At 44.7% G+C, this 16,099-nt stretch overlaps 1 protein-coding gene across 2 annotated transcripts in view; it reads left to right on the forward strand.

Annotated features, from left to right (window-relative positions):
• faf1 (Fas (TNFRSF6) associated factor 1) overlaps positions 1-16,099 on the forward strand; it is a 55,654-nt gene that overhangs the window by 22,154 nt on the left and 17,401 nt on the right. For both annotated transcript variants that reach the window (XM_076153215.1, XM_076153214.1), the window contains exons 9-14: positions 1,561-1,647; positions 8,038-8,133; positions 8,285-8,411; positions 8,503-8,566; positions 8,673-8,754; positions 14,449-14,603. In XM_076153215.1, coding sequence (XP_076009330.1) covers positions 1,561-1,647; positions 8,038-8,133; positions 8,285-8,411; positions 8,503-8,566; positions 8,673-8,754; positions 14,449-14,603 — 611 coding nt within the window. The remainder of the gene's footprint in view (positions 1-1,560; positions 1,648-8,037; positions 8,134-8,284; positions 8,412-8,502; positions 8,567-8,672; positions 8,755-14,448; positions 14,604-16,099) is intronic.

Here is a 16,099-nt window from a genome sequence, read left to right on the forward strand (position 1 = left end):
GCCGGCTGTGTTTTCTTTCTGTGCTGAGGTCAGATTCTCCTTTGCCAGGTGGGCCTCTCACCACTCCTCTCCTCTCCTCCCGGTCCTCCTCCTTCTCCGTCTCCTTCTCCACCTCTCACCTTCTCTCTCCCTCTATTGCACGGCGTTAGTTTGTTGTTTCTCTGATGCTTCTTTAACCTCTGACTGCAGCCTCTTCATTACTCGTGTTTATGCCTCTACTCTCCTCTCTTTCCCCTCTATTCATCGTCTGGCCCGCCGGTCAGTCAAATCCCTGTAGTCCGGCTGGTCAAACACAGATATTACACTCTGTAATAACACTGGCCACCCGCTCTGACCCCCAGCCTGCTATCCTGGCCGTAGCATCTCTTCATAAGGAGAGGCGGCAAGCGACGTGGCGTGGGATTTAGGACAGAAAAGCAAAGAATGGACTGCAGCACTCATTTATTATTGTTCTTTTATTTTATTTTTTCAGCTTGTTTGCACTGTGAATTGCTTCGCTGTGCCAGCACAAATAAAATGCAATTTCTTTTGAGAGAGTGATAACTTTAGAGCATAGTTTCTGTTGGCTTGACAGATGAATAAATACAGATTTTTAATATACTTGTGTGCAAGCGAGGCATGACGACGACTTTACAGACACTTAACTTGCACGCACACACACACACAAAGACACACACACAGATGCTAAATGCAGTAATATCGGCATCTTAAGCAGCAAATCCCCCAAGCAAACTCTGCACCTGTAGCCCTGTAGTTCAGTGTTTCACAGCCACGTTCTGGCTTTACCCGTCGTCGGCCCTGACTTTGTGTTTGTAGCGTTCTTTAATTTTCCACCCCCATGACCCGCGGGCGCTGCTTTTGCTGGAGGATCCCTCTTCACCAGTGTGTGCAGGGATCTTAGCGCCACAATAGAAAGTTTTTGTAGCATCAGTGTCCAGCCCTGTGCGCCTAAAGGTCTGCATTCTATGAAATAAAGGTCCTAGAATCCACAGCGGCCGGCACTCAGACGCCGACGGGGCTTTGATCACCTTCAGTTGCACATCAGGCTGGCGTTGGGGCTTTAAACCGACAACCCGCCGCACCGTACAGCCCGGCGCTCGGCTCACCGCTAACTGTTTAAAAGCTCAGAGTGTTATTAAATGATGCAGATGCGGCGTCTGCGCATGAATGGAAGAAGAGAAATACTGTTCATTTCAGAGTGTGGTGCTGTTGTCGTTGGGCATTAGCTGTGGCATCTGAGGAATGCTGATAACACTGCTGCTCTTTTTCTTTTCTCTCTCTCTCTCTCTCTCTCTCTCTCTCTCCCTCCTTCCTATTTGACTCTTCCTCCATTCTCTTTCCCATCCTAGTTCTCCTTGTTGAAAGCTTTTTCTATTATTTTCTGTTTGTTTCTTCGCTTCAATTTCAGTCGGTCCTGCCTGTGGAAACGTAGTCGGCTTCATTCAATTTCTAATAATTCCTGTTAATAACCATCATTAGATCGTTAATCGCTCCTAATGTACAGATTAATGTCTGTATTTTAAACATTCATTCATGATTTCCCCTCTTTCCTCCGTTCAGGTGAAGAGGAACGTTTCAGACTTGACCAACATCCCAGTGCGACACCAACAGTGGGAGGGCTGGCCGGCGTCGGCGACTGACGACTCGGTAAGATACACACAAATGTTTAATGAATTAGTTTTTAGCCGCATACACGATAACAAGCCGTAGCCCACACAACTGTCTCTAGGATCCAGGACGGATGATTACAATTTCAGCACAGACGAAAGCTAATGGCAGCCTATTGACATTGTTTTAATAACAGTAAAGTGGAGGAGAAACAGTAATCCATGACAGAAACATCAGTCCGCGGCGTGAGAGTGAGACGTCCAAGCTAATTAAGATGTCAAAGATGGCTCCCGTCCCATGTCCTGTGTGTGTGGACATTAAAGCTCACATCATTGAGTCTTGGTGACCTCTTCTGTCCCGGGGTCGCTCCTCTCAGCCATTCTCCCCGATTCACGCCGCACACAGTCAAGCTGATCAGAAGCTGTCCTCATACAGAACCTTGAGGAACCCTTGACCCCCTTTGTCTCAGGCCTTCTTTGACTGCATATGTGTTCCCATGCTAATTGTATGGGACGGTTTGCCGTGCTACATTGTGGAGCTGTTGTGCACACATTCTTGCACTAACCCCGAGCTAACTTTCTCTCTCTGTTCGATCTGTGTGATTGTTGTTTGCTTTGAAGTATTGGTATTCAATGTATTCCTCTTCTTCCCTGCTGTTGGCAGCAGAGCAGCGGCAGCAGCAGCGTGCATCTGTTCTGTGGTCACTAGTGAAACATATATTTGATATACTGTGTTCTGATGGCTACAGTCTGTTCCATTATTAACCTGTCAAAGAGTCGGAGTGAGGGAACAATATCTGCACCTGTTTAACGATTTAAAGTAAAGCTTTTAAGATTTAGCACTGAAAGCAAATACATTGTACCTATTTCTGTGCATGAAAGAGCAAAGGGACAAAAGGTTATGCATCCTTTCATGGCAGCAGATTGTTTGCTTTATTTTGTTCCGTCAGAGCTCTTGACCACCAAACAAACCCGATTGATCATTGTTAGTGTAATCTGTGTGGCTGCCCGGTTAAGTGATCAGCAACAACCTGGATTGCAACAGATATTCAATTCATAGAGAGAGTCTGAAAGCTCTCTGTGGGCGTGCGGTGCAGCGTCTGACCTCAGATTGGAATGAAAGCGCTCTCATATTAAACCACTACATGAGTTTCTTGCCGGCACAGCAGCTCTGACTGATCTGTTTCCTGTTCACACCAATACAGGAAGAGAGCTACCCACACCCGTCTGCTTACAACTATGTATGTGTATTTGTAATGTGATCATTACAGATCATTTAGTTGAGAGTTTTTACAATATAAGTAACATTATTAACATCATTATTATGAGCGTTTTTATGCATAATTCAATCTTTTGTGAAAGATTAAAAGCCCAACAGTATAGCAACAAAGGAAAAGTACACTGGGACACTCGGTGAGTTTTAGACATAAACAAAGTCTGCCACTCTCAGTTCAATAGTGAAAGTAAAAGAATTTATTTTATTTTTTAACCTCTGTACTGATTCTCATTGAGTCTCAGCTCGCCCTCCTCTGCAGCTGTGATGGGTTCTGTTGGGCTCATGAATAGACTACAGCTCATTGTGGCATCATTGCTCTGTCTCGGCCAACACACATCTGCAGTCTGTATGGGGAGATATTAAAAAGCACAGAGACAGAAGCATAATAATGTCCTTTGCTCTTGCCACAGCCCTCTTATTGAAACGGCTGAAGGTATTAACCGAGAAAGCCCAGGGCTTGGCGGGCAGGGAGGCATTTTTAGAGCCTTGCTCATTTGCCCACTCTCATCTCTTGGGGTTTGGGCCAATAAACATGGCAGGCAGAGGCCCCATATTACGCTCAACTCTACACATTAGCCGGCTCACAGTCTGAATAGATTACCGCTTAACTCTGCGTCTCATCCTCAGCTTCCCTGCTTAATCAATGCTTGGATCTGTGTGCATGTTTGCAAATTTCTTTTAACATTTTAGGCCCAAGGTACAGACACATTTTTGAATTCTACTGAACCTAGATTACTTCTGGGTTGCTCTTGTGTTCAGAGGGAGAGATATCTGAATGGTGGCGTTGTCGGCTGGGATTACATCATGTATTGTTGAGGCACAGTAAATTAGTTTGTTGGAAAAGAAAATCTCAGCTTTCAGAGAAACCAGTATTTATGTTTTCCGTCAGCCTTCCTGATACTGTGCCCCCGCTGTGTGTAATTGTTCATTGTGCCCTGGACTGTTAGAGGCCTTATAGCCAGCTGAAATTGGATCGGGTTGGATAATTCTCAAGTAACACCGAACAACACATCAGTTTATTCAGTGCACTGTGTTATTGTATGAGGTGTAAGAGGAAGTGTAGTCCAGTGTGAGGTGATGCTCATTTCTATCAGGCATGGAACAAACATTAAGAATACTGTGATGATTGATCCGTGGTATACCTTCTTTTTATAACAGGCCATGAGCACAGAGGACAACAGGAAGTGAACTCCTTGTGTTGTTAGAAATAGCAGATTGGGCCTCTTCACCCGTCTCCTCCATCTCCTTCTCCATGCTTACACAGTCACGGACACAGCCTGGAGCTTTTCCAGACGGGCCTCTCCTCTCATTGGAGCTGTTATGATTGGCTGTCTTTCATCCACACCTGGTGGAGTGATTGACAGGCAGTGGGCCATCCTTATTACTTCCCCCCAACCCTTCCATCTAGCCAGTAATTGCTGACATTTATGCAGTGTTTCATGGTGTTTGCTAATGTATTAATGCTGCAGAGCCTCAGAGGTGCCTTGCCTTGTAGGCCAGTGCCTCCCTCCATTCCCCAGTTTGCATTAATGGAATCCTCCTCTACCTGATAAGGCCCAATGAAACCAAGGGCTTATTGAGGGGGCCTAGTGGTTTCCATAGCAACAGGAATCAGCAGTAAGCTCAGACGGAGCTTCTCCTCCATGTGTGATTGGCTGCCTCCAGGTGACATTCAGTACCGAGTTTGTCTCATTTGCTTTCTCTTGTGTTCTCTCTGCGGCGCTCTCGTAGTGAGGTGGTGTTTGTGTCTTTATTTGAGTAGGCATGCCCCGTCCACCCCCACCTCACCCCCTCATTAGCTTGATCACCTTTTCGGCCCCTTATTGCCTATAAGCCTAGAGGCACAACGCGTTGCCGGTTAGAAGACGTAGCAACACAACACCAGCTGTTAGGCATCCCACTGATCTCACCGTCATGCCTAACTTAGCCTCTGTGTGAGGGTGTGTATGCAACACGTGTAGGAGCGTAGATGTTAATCAGGAGTGACGTCTCCTCCACCAGGCACAGACGAGCCTGAAACTAGGAAACCAACAGGTGTTAAGGGCGGGGCGCACTCATCTGTTTTCATTTCTTTTATTTCTTTGTCTCCTCAAGTCTTTATTTTCCAATCGGTCAGCTTGTGTCTCACTGTCCCATCTTCTTCCCCCCTCTTTGTCACACTTTCTGCCCTGCTCCCCCCCCTCCCTCTTCCTCCCTCTCCTCCTTCAAAGAGAAAGTGAAGTAAGGTAGTGGTGTGATTGTAGTTGCTGTCAGTGCAGCTGTCATTAGTAATTATCTCACACTCATAGCCAGACACCTAATCCAAACACTGCCTTCACTAGAAAAGAAAAAAATGAAACACGGCAAGAATGAAGGGAGAGAAAGAAGGGGAGAGAAGGGAAGAAAGGGTTGGAGGGGAAAGGGGAAAGAGGAGGGGGGTGAGGTAGAGAGAGAGAAAATTCTTTCCCTGTATCGGCCCCTGAATGCTTAAAGCCTCAATGCAAGTGTTAATTAAAAGAATCCAAAAAAGAGGAGCCTGTTCCTTTGTGTGGAGATGTGGGACAGGGTCACTTGGGGGAGTTAACATCGTCCCCCCCACCCCCCGTGCCCTGCGGTGCTTCGGCCTTGTTTCCACGTTTTACCACTGAGCCGCCAAGTTGCACTTGTATACCTCAACATGAGGAGAAGCCGTCAGGTCAAAGCGAAGAAGAGGATTGAGAGGCACTCCAACTCATTTTTTGTTCCCTTTTCACCTCCCCTCCTTGCGTCCTTGTTAGCCCAAACCCTCCAGGCTGCCATTGACAGGGGAAGTGATCAACTTTATTTATACACTTATTAGGCCCTCAGAGGAAAGCCTCTCATTGTGAGCGGTGGGGTTGAAGGGTTTATGAGGATCCTCTCCAACGGCAGCCGCTGTTGAGATTCTCACGTTTGATTGCCACTTGATTGGAGAATTGGCAGAATAGAGTCCGGGCCATTCCTTTACATGCCTAACATTCAGACCCTTCATGTCTTTGTCTGGCTCAATACCTACAACTCTCTTCAACGCAAGTCAACTACAGGCCCGGCACTCATCAGGTCTCAGACTATCTGTGGTAAAGACAATCAATGTATATCAATATAACAAAAAGCCTTTCAAGCTCTGTTATCTTGCACCGTCAGAGGAATGAATGTTCTGCTTGTTTCAGGTGCATGACTTTGTGAAGTTCTCTGTACAGATATGAATAACACAGTGATCTAGTAGTCGGCGCCCCACGAATAATTAACTTGTGAGAGTTAAGTTACATGATTAAGGGCATAGCAATTCCGTTAAGTGTTCTTCGTAGGTGTTCCAGGGCTGCTCAACTGTCCTTGCTGTGACACTTGCAGACTTCTCATTGTAAAGAGTACCCTTGCTACTAATGCTAATACACAAGAAACACAATCTATTTTCTTTCTGTTATGTGTGCTCCCACGTCAGTCTCTGTGTCGAGGCCCATTAGCTGCTTGGGCTCTTATAGGAATGGTTTTAATTTAGTAAGATGGAAGTGGGGAACAAAAGTCACTGTGTTCATTTTTATTTCAAACACATTTGATCTTGACAGTGAAATCCAAGGAGCTTTCCCATGATGTGTCCCTGTAGCTCTGATGTCATCTCTGCTTTGTGCAGTTCGCATCTCGGGATGTTATTCATTCTTCATCTATCAGGGGAGAGGCTGTGTTTCACAGATCCACTGCTCCATTTACCGATGGTGTGGGAATTTAAAACCCAGCGGTCAATATTATAGTCAATGTCAGTGTGCCCTGCTCCGCTTTTTAGCAGGCTGCATAAATGGTAGAGTTATTATTCCTCTGCTCATGAACAGGGAGGTGTAGTTAAGGAAAAGCTCTACGTAAGCACTTATACTTTAAAATCACAAGTGCATGTATTAACCCCCTTATGTCAGGGACAAAGAACACAGTTGGACTCAGTCATGCGTTCAGCTCTGTTTGCGTTTGTACAAATATTGTGATCTGTGTCGGTTGGTTGGCGCTGATTTGCTGTCTTACACTGCATAGATAAGGCAATGACTGTGAAGAGATGGAACATGATAGACAGTGTGGAACCTGTGGCTCTTATCTGTAGCAGGTACAGAACAAGTACTCACTAGTAAGTCTATGTTGCTGACAAGGTCTAGTGGTTACACTGTTCTCTCCTGCTATAGAAGCTGAGGCCAGCAGGAGAAAGCACTCTATTTTAAGAGTGAGACAGAGAAACTCCCAGAAGTCTGTGTAGCCCTTTTCAGGCTCAATTGGCGTTGCATGTAATCGTCTCTTGATTCAACCATGTCCAGCTGCTCTTTGTATGTGCTCATACGTGACAATGGAGCAGATCACAGGACCCCTGCAGGGGACGCACAGCTTCTCTGCTCCCGATCACGCCCTTGCCTGCACTGCCTCAGTCCTGTTGTTTAGAGATTCACTCTCCCATAAAAGTATTTGCATCTGGGTTTTCTGCGCAGCTCCTCACAATGAACATGGATATACTGTTGCGTTACAAAGTGTCAGAACATTCAGGTTAGAATGAATGTTTAATTGCTTACCAGTCCTGTTTAAATCATCATTATGGACACAAATTCAAAATACACAAAAAGTGTCTATGCCTTCATATTGCATCCTGCAGCAACCCTGTCTGTATCGTTGCCGTCCCTCGGGTCTGAACCTGGAGACACTGGCTGTAATGAGTCCCTGATGAACGCTGACAACTCCAGTCTTAGCTTTGGGTTTGGGAGCTCATTAATCATGTGTTCTCTTACTGCAAACCACCACCACACTCACTGCTACTGCAGGTGGAGAGAAACCTCACAAATCCACTGATTAGAGAGACGGCCGAGCCTTTGTTTGAAAGTCATCTCATAATACAGACTGTGCTTTTGCACGCTCGGGTCCCAGTCCTAAATATACTAAGTGAACAATCTGGTGAGCTACTTTAATGGAAATGATAATGAGTCAGATGTGAGGACAGTTGTGTTCCGATATGAGTAAGAAGCAGTGTGTTATCCTTTACTCCATCTGAATGCAAACTCATCTAACTTCATGTAAAGCTTTTAAAGTGTAATAAGATTGGTTTAGTATGTGTGTGTGGTCCAACTTCACCTCCTGTCCTAACCTGGTTGACCTGACAAACAATCTTCTATTACACCTCTTGTTTTCAAGATGACGCTAGCTGTCTCTGGGATCACCTATCCCTGCCATCACCTCAGTGTGTGTAGAAGGTCCTCACCAGCCAATGCCCAGGAGCCCACAGAAGAGGTACACACACACACACACACATACGCACGCACGCACGCACGCACGCACGCACGCACGCACGCACGCACGCACGCACGCACGCACGCACGCACACACGCACACACACTCTGTTAAAATAATATTGGGATTATGATGTGTTTGTTTTCTCCAGTGTGCAGATGTTCATATGATCAGTGACAGTGAGGGGGATGATTTTGAAGATGCATCAGAGTTTGGCGTGGACGATTCAGAGATGTTTGGAATGGGCTCTTCTTCAACCTGTCGGAAAGCACCTATGAGTATGTGTTCATTTATGAGTTCTGTAGCTCTTTGTATTGTATTGAATGATTGTGTCCTCAGTTTGACCTTGGTGTGTTTATTCCCTTGCAGTGCCAGAGAATAGTGAGAATGAAAGCGACGCCTTACTGCACTTTACTGCCGAATTTTCTTCAAGGTAAGCTGAGCATCAGGCGCTCAAAAGGCCGTCATGCCATTAAAGGTTTGTATGTGATAATGTGTTTCTGATTTCTCACTCTGTTTTGTGTGTGTGTGTCTTGTAGGTATGGTGAAGTCCACCCAATGTTCTTCATTGGGACTTTGGAGGCAGCATCTCAAGAGGCCTTCTATGGCAAAGCCAGAGATGTAAGTTGGCTGACTGTGACTGCTTGGCTTTGGTTTATGGGTTTAATTTACTTTGATACAATCATGGGAAACAAGGTCATGTTTCTATCCGTTTTACTTCTGAAGTACTGTATTTAATTTTGACAATTTGTGAGGCTTCCAGTATCGACACTACAATGGAAATAAATCATACGCAAGTATATAGCATAATGCATCCTGAAATAAAGTCACAGATATACTTTATGCAGTGGTAAATTGCATAAAATATATTGGCATTTAAATTTTAAAATATTAAGATTTGGATTTGTTGTTTGGAAGATTTGTTTTACATTTACAATACAGAACACCAAGATCAAATTCATATGATTGCCATTTCCAACATATTTTAAAGGGTGGAAGTTTATTAACATGCAAACTAATTTGACCCATATTGGTGTGTTTGGTGTGATGACTTTATTACTTCAAATTGTCTTTCAGTTGTCATTCATTAGTTAGGTCCTTGTGTCTTTTACTGTGTGGAGGCGGCGTAACCGACAGCATTTGATAGAATTTCATTTAAAGTTTTCACCCTAGCAGCTGAAGCTTTATCTGAGTCATCCACTGCCCCCCCCCCCCCCCCCCCCCCCCCTTGTTTTGCGGCTTTTGTCCTTTTAGGGATGTTTGTATCAACTGACAGCTTGTGTGGATTACAACCTTATTAGACTGTGAGGACACTGCAAGATGTTAGGGGGGTTCAGTTCACGAGGAGCAGAGACGGATGAGACAGGAGACAGAAAGAGCAGAATACTGAGAATGTGGTCGTAGTGTGAGAAGGAGGGTGTGAAAAAAAAAGGAGAGGAAGAGATGCAGTGAAAAGAACAGGAAAAATAAGAGCAAAGGATAAACAGATGGAAAAACCTAAAGTGAGGCTTGGCTTCTCGCCTGCTTCCCAGCTGATCTCCTCTCCAAAGCCACTACAATATGGCTGATGTCTCCCTGGTGTTCACACACTCTGTACTGTACAACTCTACACAGCAGAGGGGAGGGGGGTAATTGTATTCATTTTCACTGCATTTTGTTTTATTCTGAGCTTGATTCAGCCTGTCTGAGACAAACATTAGATCTTTTAAGTTTTGCTGTGCCATTATATCCTGGCTCACTGGCCAAAACAGCTGCTGTGGTTGCTTTTAATACACAGTTGCACGGGAAGACATACATTCAATTCTTCCATCCCTCCAGCCACCCCATCCACTGCTCATCTGTCCCCTTTGAAAAATAATCTAGTCTTGTGTCCTTATCATAGAAAGAGCCTACTTCATTAAGGGGGTATTGGAATAGGGCAGATTTGACTGAAGGGGTTGTTCTGAGTGGGTTTCTAAACAGAGGAATCAGTCTCACTCTCTCCAAGCTGGAGAGAGGCTAATCACTAAGCAAAACACTACATTTGATGAAGTGTTTCTGAAGGTGTGTGTTGAGGGGCTGTTGAGATAGACTCAATCCATCCTTAATGAAAATGCTTTGGGCTGCAGAGCTGAGCTGAGCTCAGCTGAACCCTCTTGGGGATCAGTGGTTAGTCAGAGCGTACAGAGAGATAGGCCACCCATCACTAGCCACGATCCTCACTAAATCCCCATCAACGCAGCGGTTAATCACTCTAACCCCACTTTCCTCCGCCCTCCACTGCTCTCTTCTGCCTGCCACACACAAAGACACATCAAAATTCATAGCCTTGCTCGAGAGGAGTTCAGGGATTTATCATTGCCAAGTATCTGCTTTAAAACCCGGCGAAAGCCTTGCAGAGTAGAGAGGAAAGAGCATTGGCCAACAGGATGCCATATGGCTTATAGATCTATATCTCCTAAACCTCATGAGCAACACTCCATTTATTGGCTGCACCTGTAAGTTTACCTCAATACACATTCATTGATAATCGAATAAAATTAATAAATCATGTCTTGCAAATTGTTAAGGTAACCTGATCTGAAAGCATGTCCTTTATAGCTGACACGGAATGAAGTTAATCTAATCAAGCATAGGAAGGAAGGAAGGAAGCAAAGAGAGACGGAGGAAAGTTGATCATGTCTGTATTTCTGTTCTAAAGTGATAATGTGTTTTCAGCAGGCGGTTGCAAGCCACATGTGTGGTTGGTCATCGATCTGAATGTGTTTTCCCACTGTATGTGAAAGGTCATGAGATCAGTCATTTGAGCTCTTCATTTTGAAGTGTTTGCTTTTCCAGACTGAGCCTGCCATCTGTTGAACAATCACTTTTTCTCTCTCTCTTTCCTCCATCTGTACCTTTTGCCTTTTTCTGTACCTCTTTCATTGGTGGCCTCTGGTCCTCTTAAACATACCTATGATTAAAAGCCTCTGCTCAATGGGACACAGCATTCACACTGCATTCAGAATAGTGTGATTGTGCCTTTATTTGAACTACAACTGTCTGTAACTCAGTCCCATGTGAACTCTGCTGTCGCTTTAAGTTTCTATTTGTATTTTATGACATTTATCCTCTTTTAAAAACTAAATATTGGAGAGAGAGGCCACGATGTAATGGGATGTTAAATATGGCTTTGGATTGGAAATGGTTCAAATCTGATAGTTTTGATTAAAAAACATTTTTCAGATATTTTTGTTTTCAAAATTTGATATGACAAAAAAGATAAGATGTGAAGTTCCAGAGAGCAGTGAGCTGGAGCCTGGTTGGTTGTCATTGGTTCATGTGACACAGACGAGTCTGACCTGCTTGTCCTAATGACCCACAGTACAGAGAGTCATTAGCTTCAACCAAACACATGATTGTTTTACAGGTGTCATGTTTCTTAAGCAAAACAACCCAGCCATACTGCATCAAAAGCAAACTAAGTGTGTGTGTGGCAGATGGTTATAGGGAAACGCTGTGGCTTATTGTTTGTGATTTTTATTTAAGACCCAAGACCTGCTTGTGACTTGGACATGTGTGTGTGTGAGACTTACTCCCACCTCTGATCTTTTGTCCACACATATTTACAGTACACAGGAGCCATCCATCCATTCATCAACTTCCCTCCTCTTATTCAGGTCTGAGGCACAAAGGCAGCGCGCTAACTTCTCTAATCCTTCTTGTCAGCCACATCCTTCATCTCTTCCTGGAGATCCCAGGCTGTAAAGGATACATGATGTCTCCAAGGCCAAGTTCCTCACATGAATACCACGAGGTGGACCCAGACTAACAGTGAAGAAAACTCAACCTTCAACCTTTCAACCCCCTGTATTCACAATCCCTCTCTTTTGGTCACCGCCAGAAACTGAACTGCAGTTCTGAGCTTACCCATCCAATCCGCTTGGTTGCTCCTTGAGGTTGTATCCCCCCGAAAATGGCACACACGGCCTGTCATAAGTTGCAGCCTGATGTAGAATTTGCTGCTGAGATTACAGATGCAGCTCTGGTCACACAACAACCAGATGGCTCCTAACAATGGCCCCACCATCCCCTATTTCTACAGCAACCCCCCTTCAAGACAACCCTGGGGACTTGGTCATAGGCCTTTTCCAAATGAACAAAAAATGTAAATTTGGCTCGAGCTCTTCCAGCACCTTGGTCTCAGCCTCACCACAGAAGCTGAGCAGTGTGATTCCCTTTAATTGGTGCAAATCTTGTGGTCCTTTTGTTTTAATGAGCAGCACCACCCTTATCTGCCAGTCTATTAGCACTGTCCAGCACTTCCACTAAACATTGAAGGGACATGGCAGATATGACATCATCAGTCATGATGGGGCTTGCTTGTAAATACACTGACTGTAAACCTGCTAACTACCACAGTGACCTCCACCAAAGAGGTCTGCAAGCCTTCCCTTTCATCATCACACTCTAACACTCACACATTATATTCAGAAGTTCCTCAACGTTTCATTTACCACCAACAGGTATCCCCTTATTGAAATCAGCCTGGACAATCCTGGCCTGTCAATATCTCTGCTGTTTCCCTCATTTCCTGGACTTGCAGAGCCTAAGAGGCCTTCTTTCTCAGCTTGATGCCTTCCTTTCCCGCTGATATCATTTCACAGATTTGTGGATTGATGCCAAAACTGGCATCAATGACCTTCTGGTCCTATTTAGAAAGATTCAGAAACTGTGATGACTACTGAAATCCAGAATAAGGCAGTGTTTATACAATCTAAGGCCCAACGCTGATTCAATGCTTACATTGTTCTGCCACACACACACACACACACACACACACACACACACACACACACACACACACACACACACACACACACACACACACACACACACACACACACACACAGAGCAAGCGTATATTTAGGTGAACAGGTGTGAGGAAGGGCTATGGGGTCACTATCTAGCGCAGGTTAGACCTAGTAATTTAGCCGAACTGAGGATTTGCTCCTCCCCGCCAAGACAGGCAGTACAATAGATCAGACTTGAAAGAGGAGAGGGATCAGAGGGGTACAGACAGTTTAACCAAGATGAAGGAGTTGATGTTATTTGAACCTTCAGTTGGCAAAAATGCCCACTTTGATTAGTCTTTACACTTGCTCTAATTGAGCATGCATGTGAGTGTCGGTGCACATGTGGCCAGCGCGCATGAAGGTTTGTGTATCCGTGCATGTGTGTGTTGGTGTGTCAGTGTTTGAGTGTGTGTGTATCGGGGTCTTTTTTTTTCTTCCTCCTCTCTTTTTTTTTGCGCTAAAACACTCCCTCCCCTCTTTCGCTCTCTCATTCCTCTCTCAAGACTGAATTTGCTTGTCTTCTCAGCATGAGTGTTTAATCTTTTCAGGCGGTTGAATCAGTCTAGTGAATGAGTCCCCAGCTCCTTCTCTCTAGGAGCCCAGGAGATTATTCTAAAGCACTAATCGTTGAGCAAACACAGCAGTCCTCTCCCATTCCCATTCTACACAAGCCACAGTATAGCACAACTTCTTTCATTTTCCCTCACTTTTTATGCCCTGCGTGGATTTTTTTTTCTTTTGCTTTTTGGTGTATGTAGCCTTGTTTACTGCTCCTGAGAAACGGACCCTTTGCCCCCCCCCCCCTTCTCCCTTCACAGCCATGGTTAAAAAACAAACTAAGCAGCGACTGAGAGTTTTTCTTATTTGTTTTTTTTTATAGCAAGAGTGGAAAAGTGACATGTAATTTAGAGAGCATTATTTCCTACATCGTCCGCTGGAACCTTTTATGTTTGTGGGTGTGTTTGTTTTTTAATTAGATTGTCAGCAGGGAGAATCTGCCAGGCTTATATGATGGTGTCAATATCCTTGGATTTGGAGCTTCGTCAATATTGTCTGGCCCTGCCGCTACTAACCTGAGCAGGCCGCTGGCATTTGGTGTAAAATAAATAGAGTGATTTGTCTGTTTTGTTTTCTCCATATCTTCTTCGCCTCCAAGAGAAGTTTTATTTACACCGCACTCCATTTGATTTTGCGTGGTATTTGTTTTTTTCTAGTTGTGCCCTCGCTTTGGTCTGCAGAAGTCACGCTGCCTTTGCACCCAGTGGTCTCTTCATGTCATTTTGTGCTTATGTAATGTGGAAATGTCTCTCCAGTCACAAGAACCAAACATGCTTCAGAGATCTCATACTAAAGGGGCATAGTTGGGGACAGACTCAAGCTTATGAGAATTAGAATTTCCCATTAATCTCCTTGTTCCAGGCTTTTGAGTGTTAGATATTCCTTATGACTGGTAATGAAATCTAATCTCCTCATTCTCTTTCTTCTCTGTTCTCTACCACAGAGGAAGCTGCTGGCCATCTACCTCCACAATGATGACAGTGTCCTTAGCAACGTGTTCTGCTCCCAGATGATGTGTGCTGACTCGATTGTTTCCTACCTGAGCCAGAACTTCATAACATGGGCCTGGGACGTCACTAAAGAAGCTAACAAAGCCAGGTACCAGAGTCGGCCTGCAGTGCGTAGAGCTGCAGGATTTATCAGTAAAGCCATGTTATATTGTATTCACTTATCTAGCTGCGTCTCACTGTCTGTGCTGAATATTGCAGTTGTGGCTTGATCGGTACATTTCTTGTGTTATTTATCTGAATTTGCTTTTTATCCAAAACATTTTGGTGCAATATGATGAAATAATAATAACACTTGTTCATGTAGGGGCCTGCAGTGTAGAAAGCTGCAACTGGATTGGCTCAGAGCTTTAGTCAGTTTGCATTTTATTAGGTCCACACACAGGAATGTCTGTACAATATAATGCAACCCAGTACAACAAGTGTATTACTTTGATCCTTTGAGACGCTTGTTCATCCGAATTGCATTTTTGCAGACTCATTTATCTCAAGTATTCACTCACCCGTACACAATAAACACTACTATACATCCCACAGTGCATCCTACACAAGTGATCAGAACAACACCAGGTCACACCAATGATCTAAATTAACGATTTGATGAGACGATGTCTATCCAGTCTGTCTGGCCAGCCAAAAGTACAAGAGGAGAATGTATCTGCCTCTGCCTCTGCGTGGACACAGGCTTATTTGTTGGTCATTCAACTCACTCCATTGCCCGCAGCCTTTATCTCTGTGTTCTGTCCTCAGCTTCAGTCTCTTTTTGAAGCTGGGAGGTGGCATGCTAACAAAAGGCATTATGTTTGCATGGTGAGGCCCCTGATGGGCCGGTCTAGATGAAGATGAGGGGGTGAATAGAGAGTCAGTGAGAGATGAAGTCCAACCATCTCTATCATTCTACTTGCGCTCAAAGTTCTTTTCCAGCTCCAAAAGTGTGTGTTGGTAACTGAGGGGTGTGTATAACTCCTGTTCACACCCCAGGTCCACATATTAACATGGCTGTTTTTCACTGGATGGATTGTTTTATTGTGTGTTGTGGCAGACAGATTTGACTTATTAAGCCCTGAAGTGATGAAGATGAAGGGTCTCATGGTGAGAGCTGGTCGTGTTGGATCATTCCCCTCGTGCTCAGGCTCAGCACTCATCTTATAGCCCTCATTTTAAAAGTACACATTTCCTCCTCCTCCTCAAGCCCTTCCTGTTCTTTCTATCTTTTTTCATTTCTTTCAGTCGGTCCCACTGCCTCCCTCCCTTTTCCCTCCAGAGTTAAGCCTGACCTCTGCTAGGAGCCATTTAAGAAGGAATCACACCCTGACCTCGCCCCTCCATTATTTCTTTTAAGGAAATTCTCTCCTTCCTTCATTCTGATCTCCTTTCTCTTTCCCTCCCGTTCGCCTCCTTTGCTTTTTGCCCCAGCTGAGCCTTTTTATTCCACATTAAAAGGCTGGCAACATCTGGAGCTTTTCATCACACACAGCTAGTCACAGCTTTGCTGCTAACGCATGCATGCACATGTGCACACTCAGTGGCATTGCTTCCCTGCATTCTCACGCTCTCTGGCTGATCCAAAGTGACTGGTGATTGACG

Source organism: Genypterus blacodes, unplaced genomic scaffold (assembly GCF_046128005.1).
Source record: "Genypterus blacodes isolate CSIRO-AG114 ecotype Tasmania unplaced genomic scaffold, CSIRO-AGI_Gbla_v1 ptg000058l_1, whole genome shotgun sequence".
Lineage (NCBI taxonomy): Eukaryota > Metazoa > Chordata > Actinopteri > Ophidiiformes > Ophidiidae > Genypterus > Genypterus blacodes.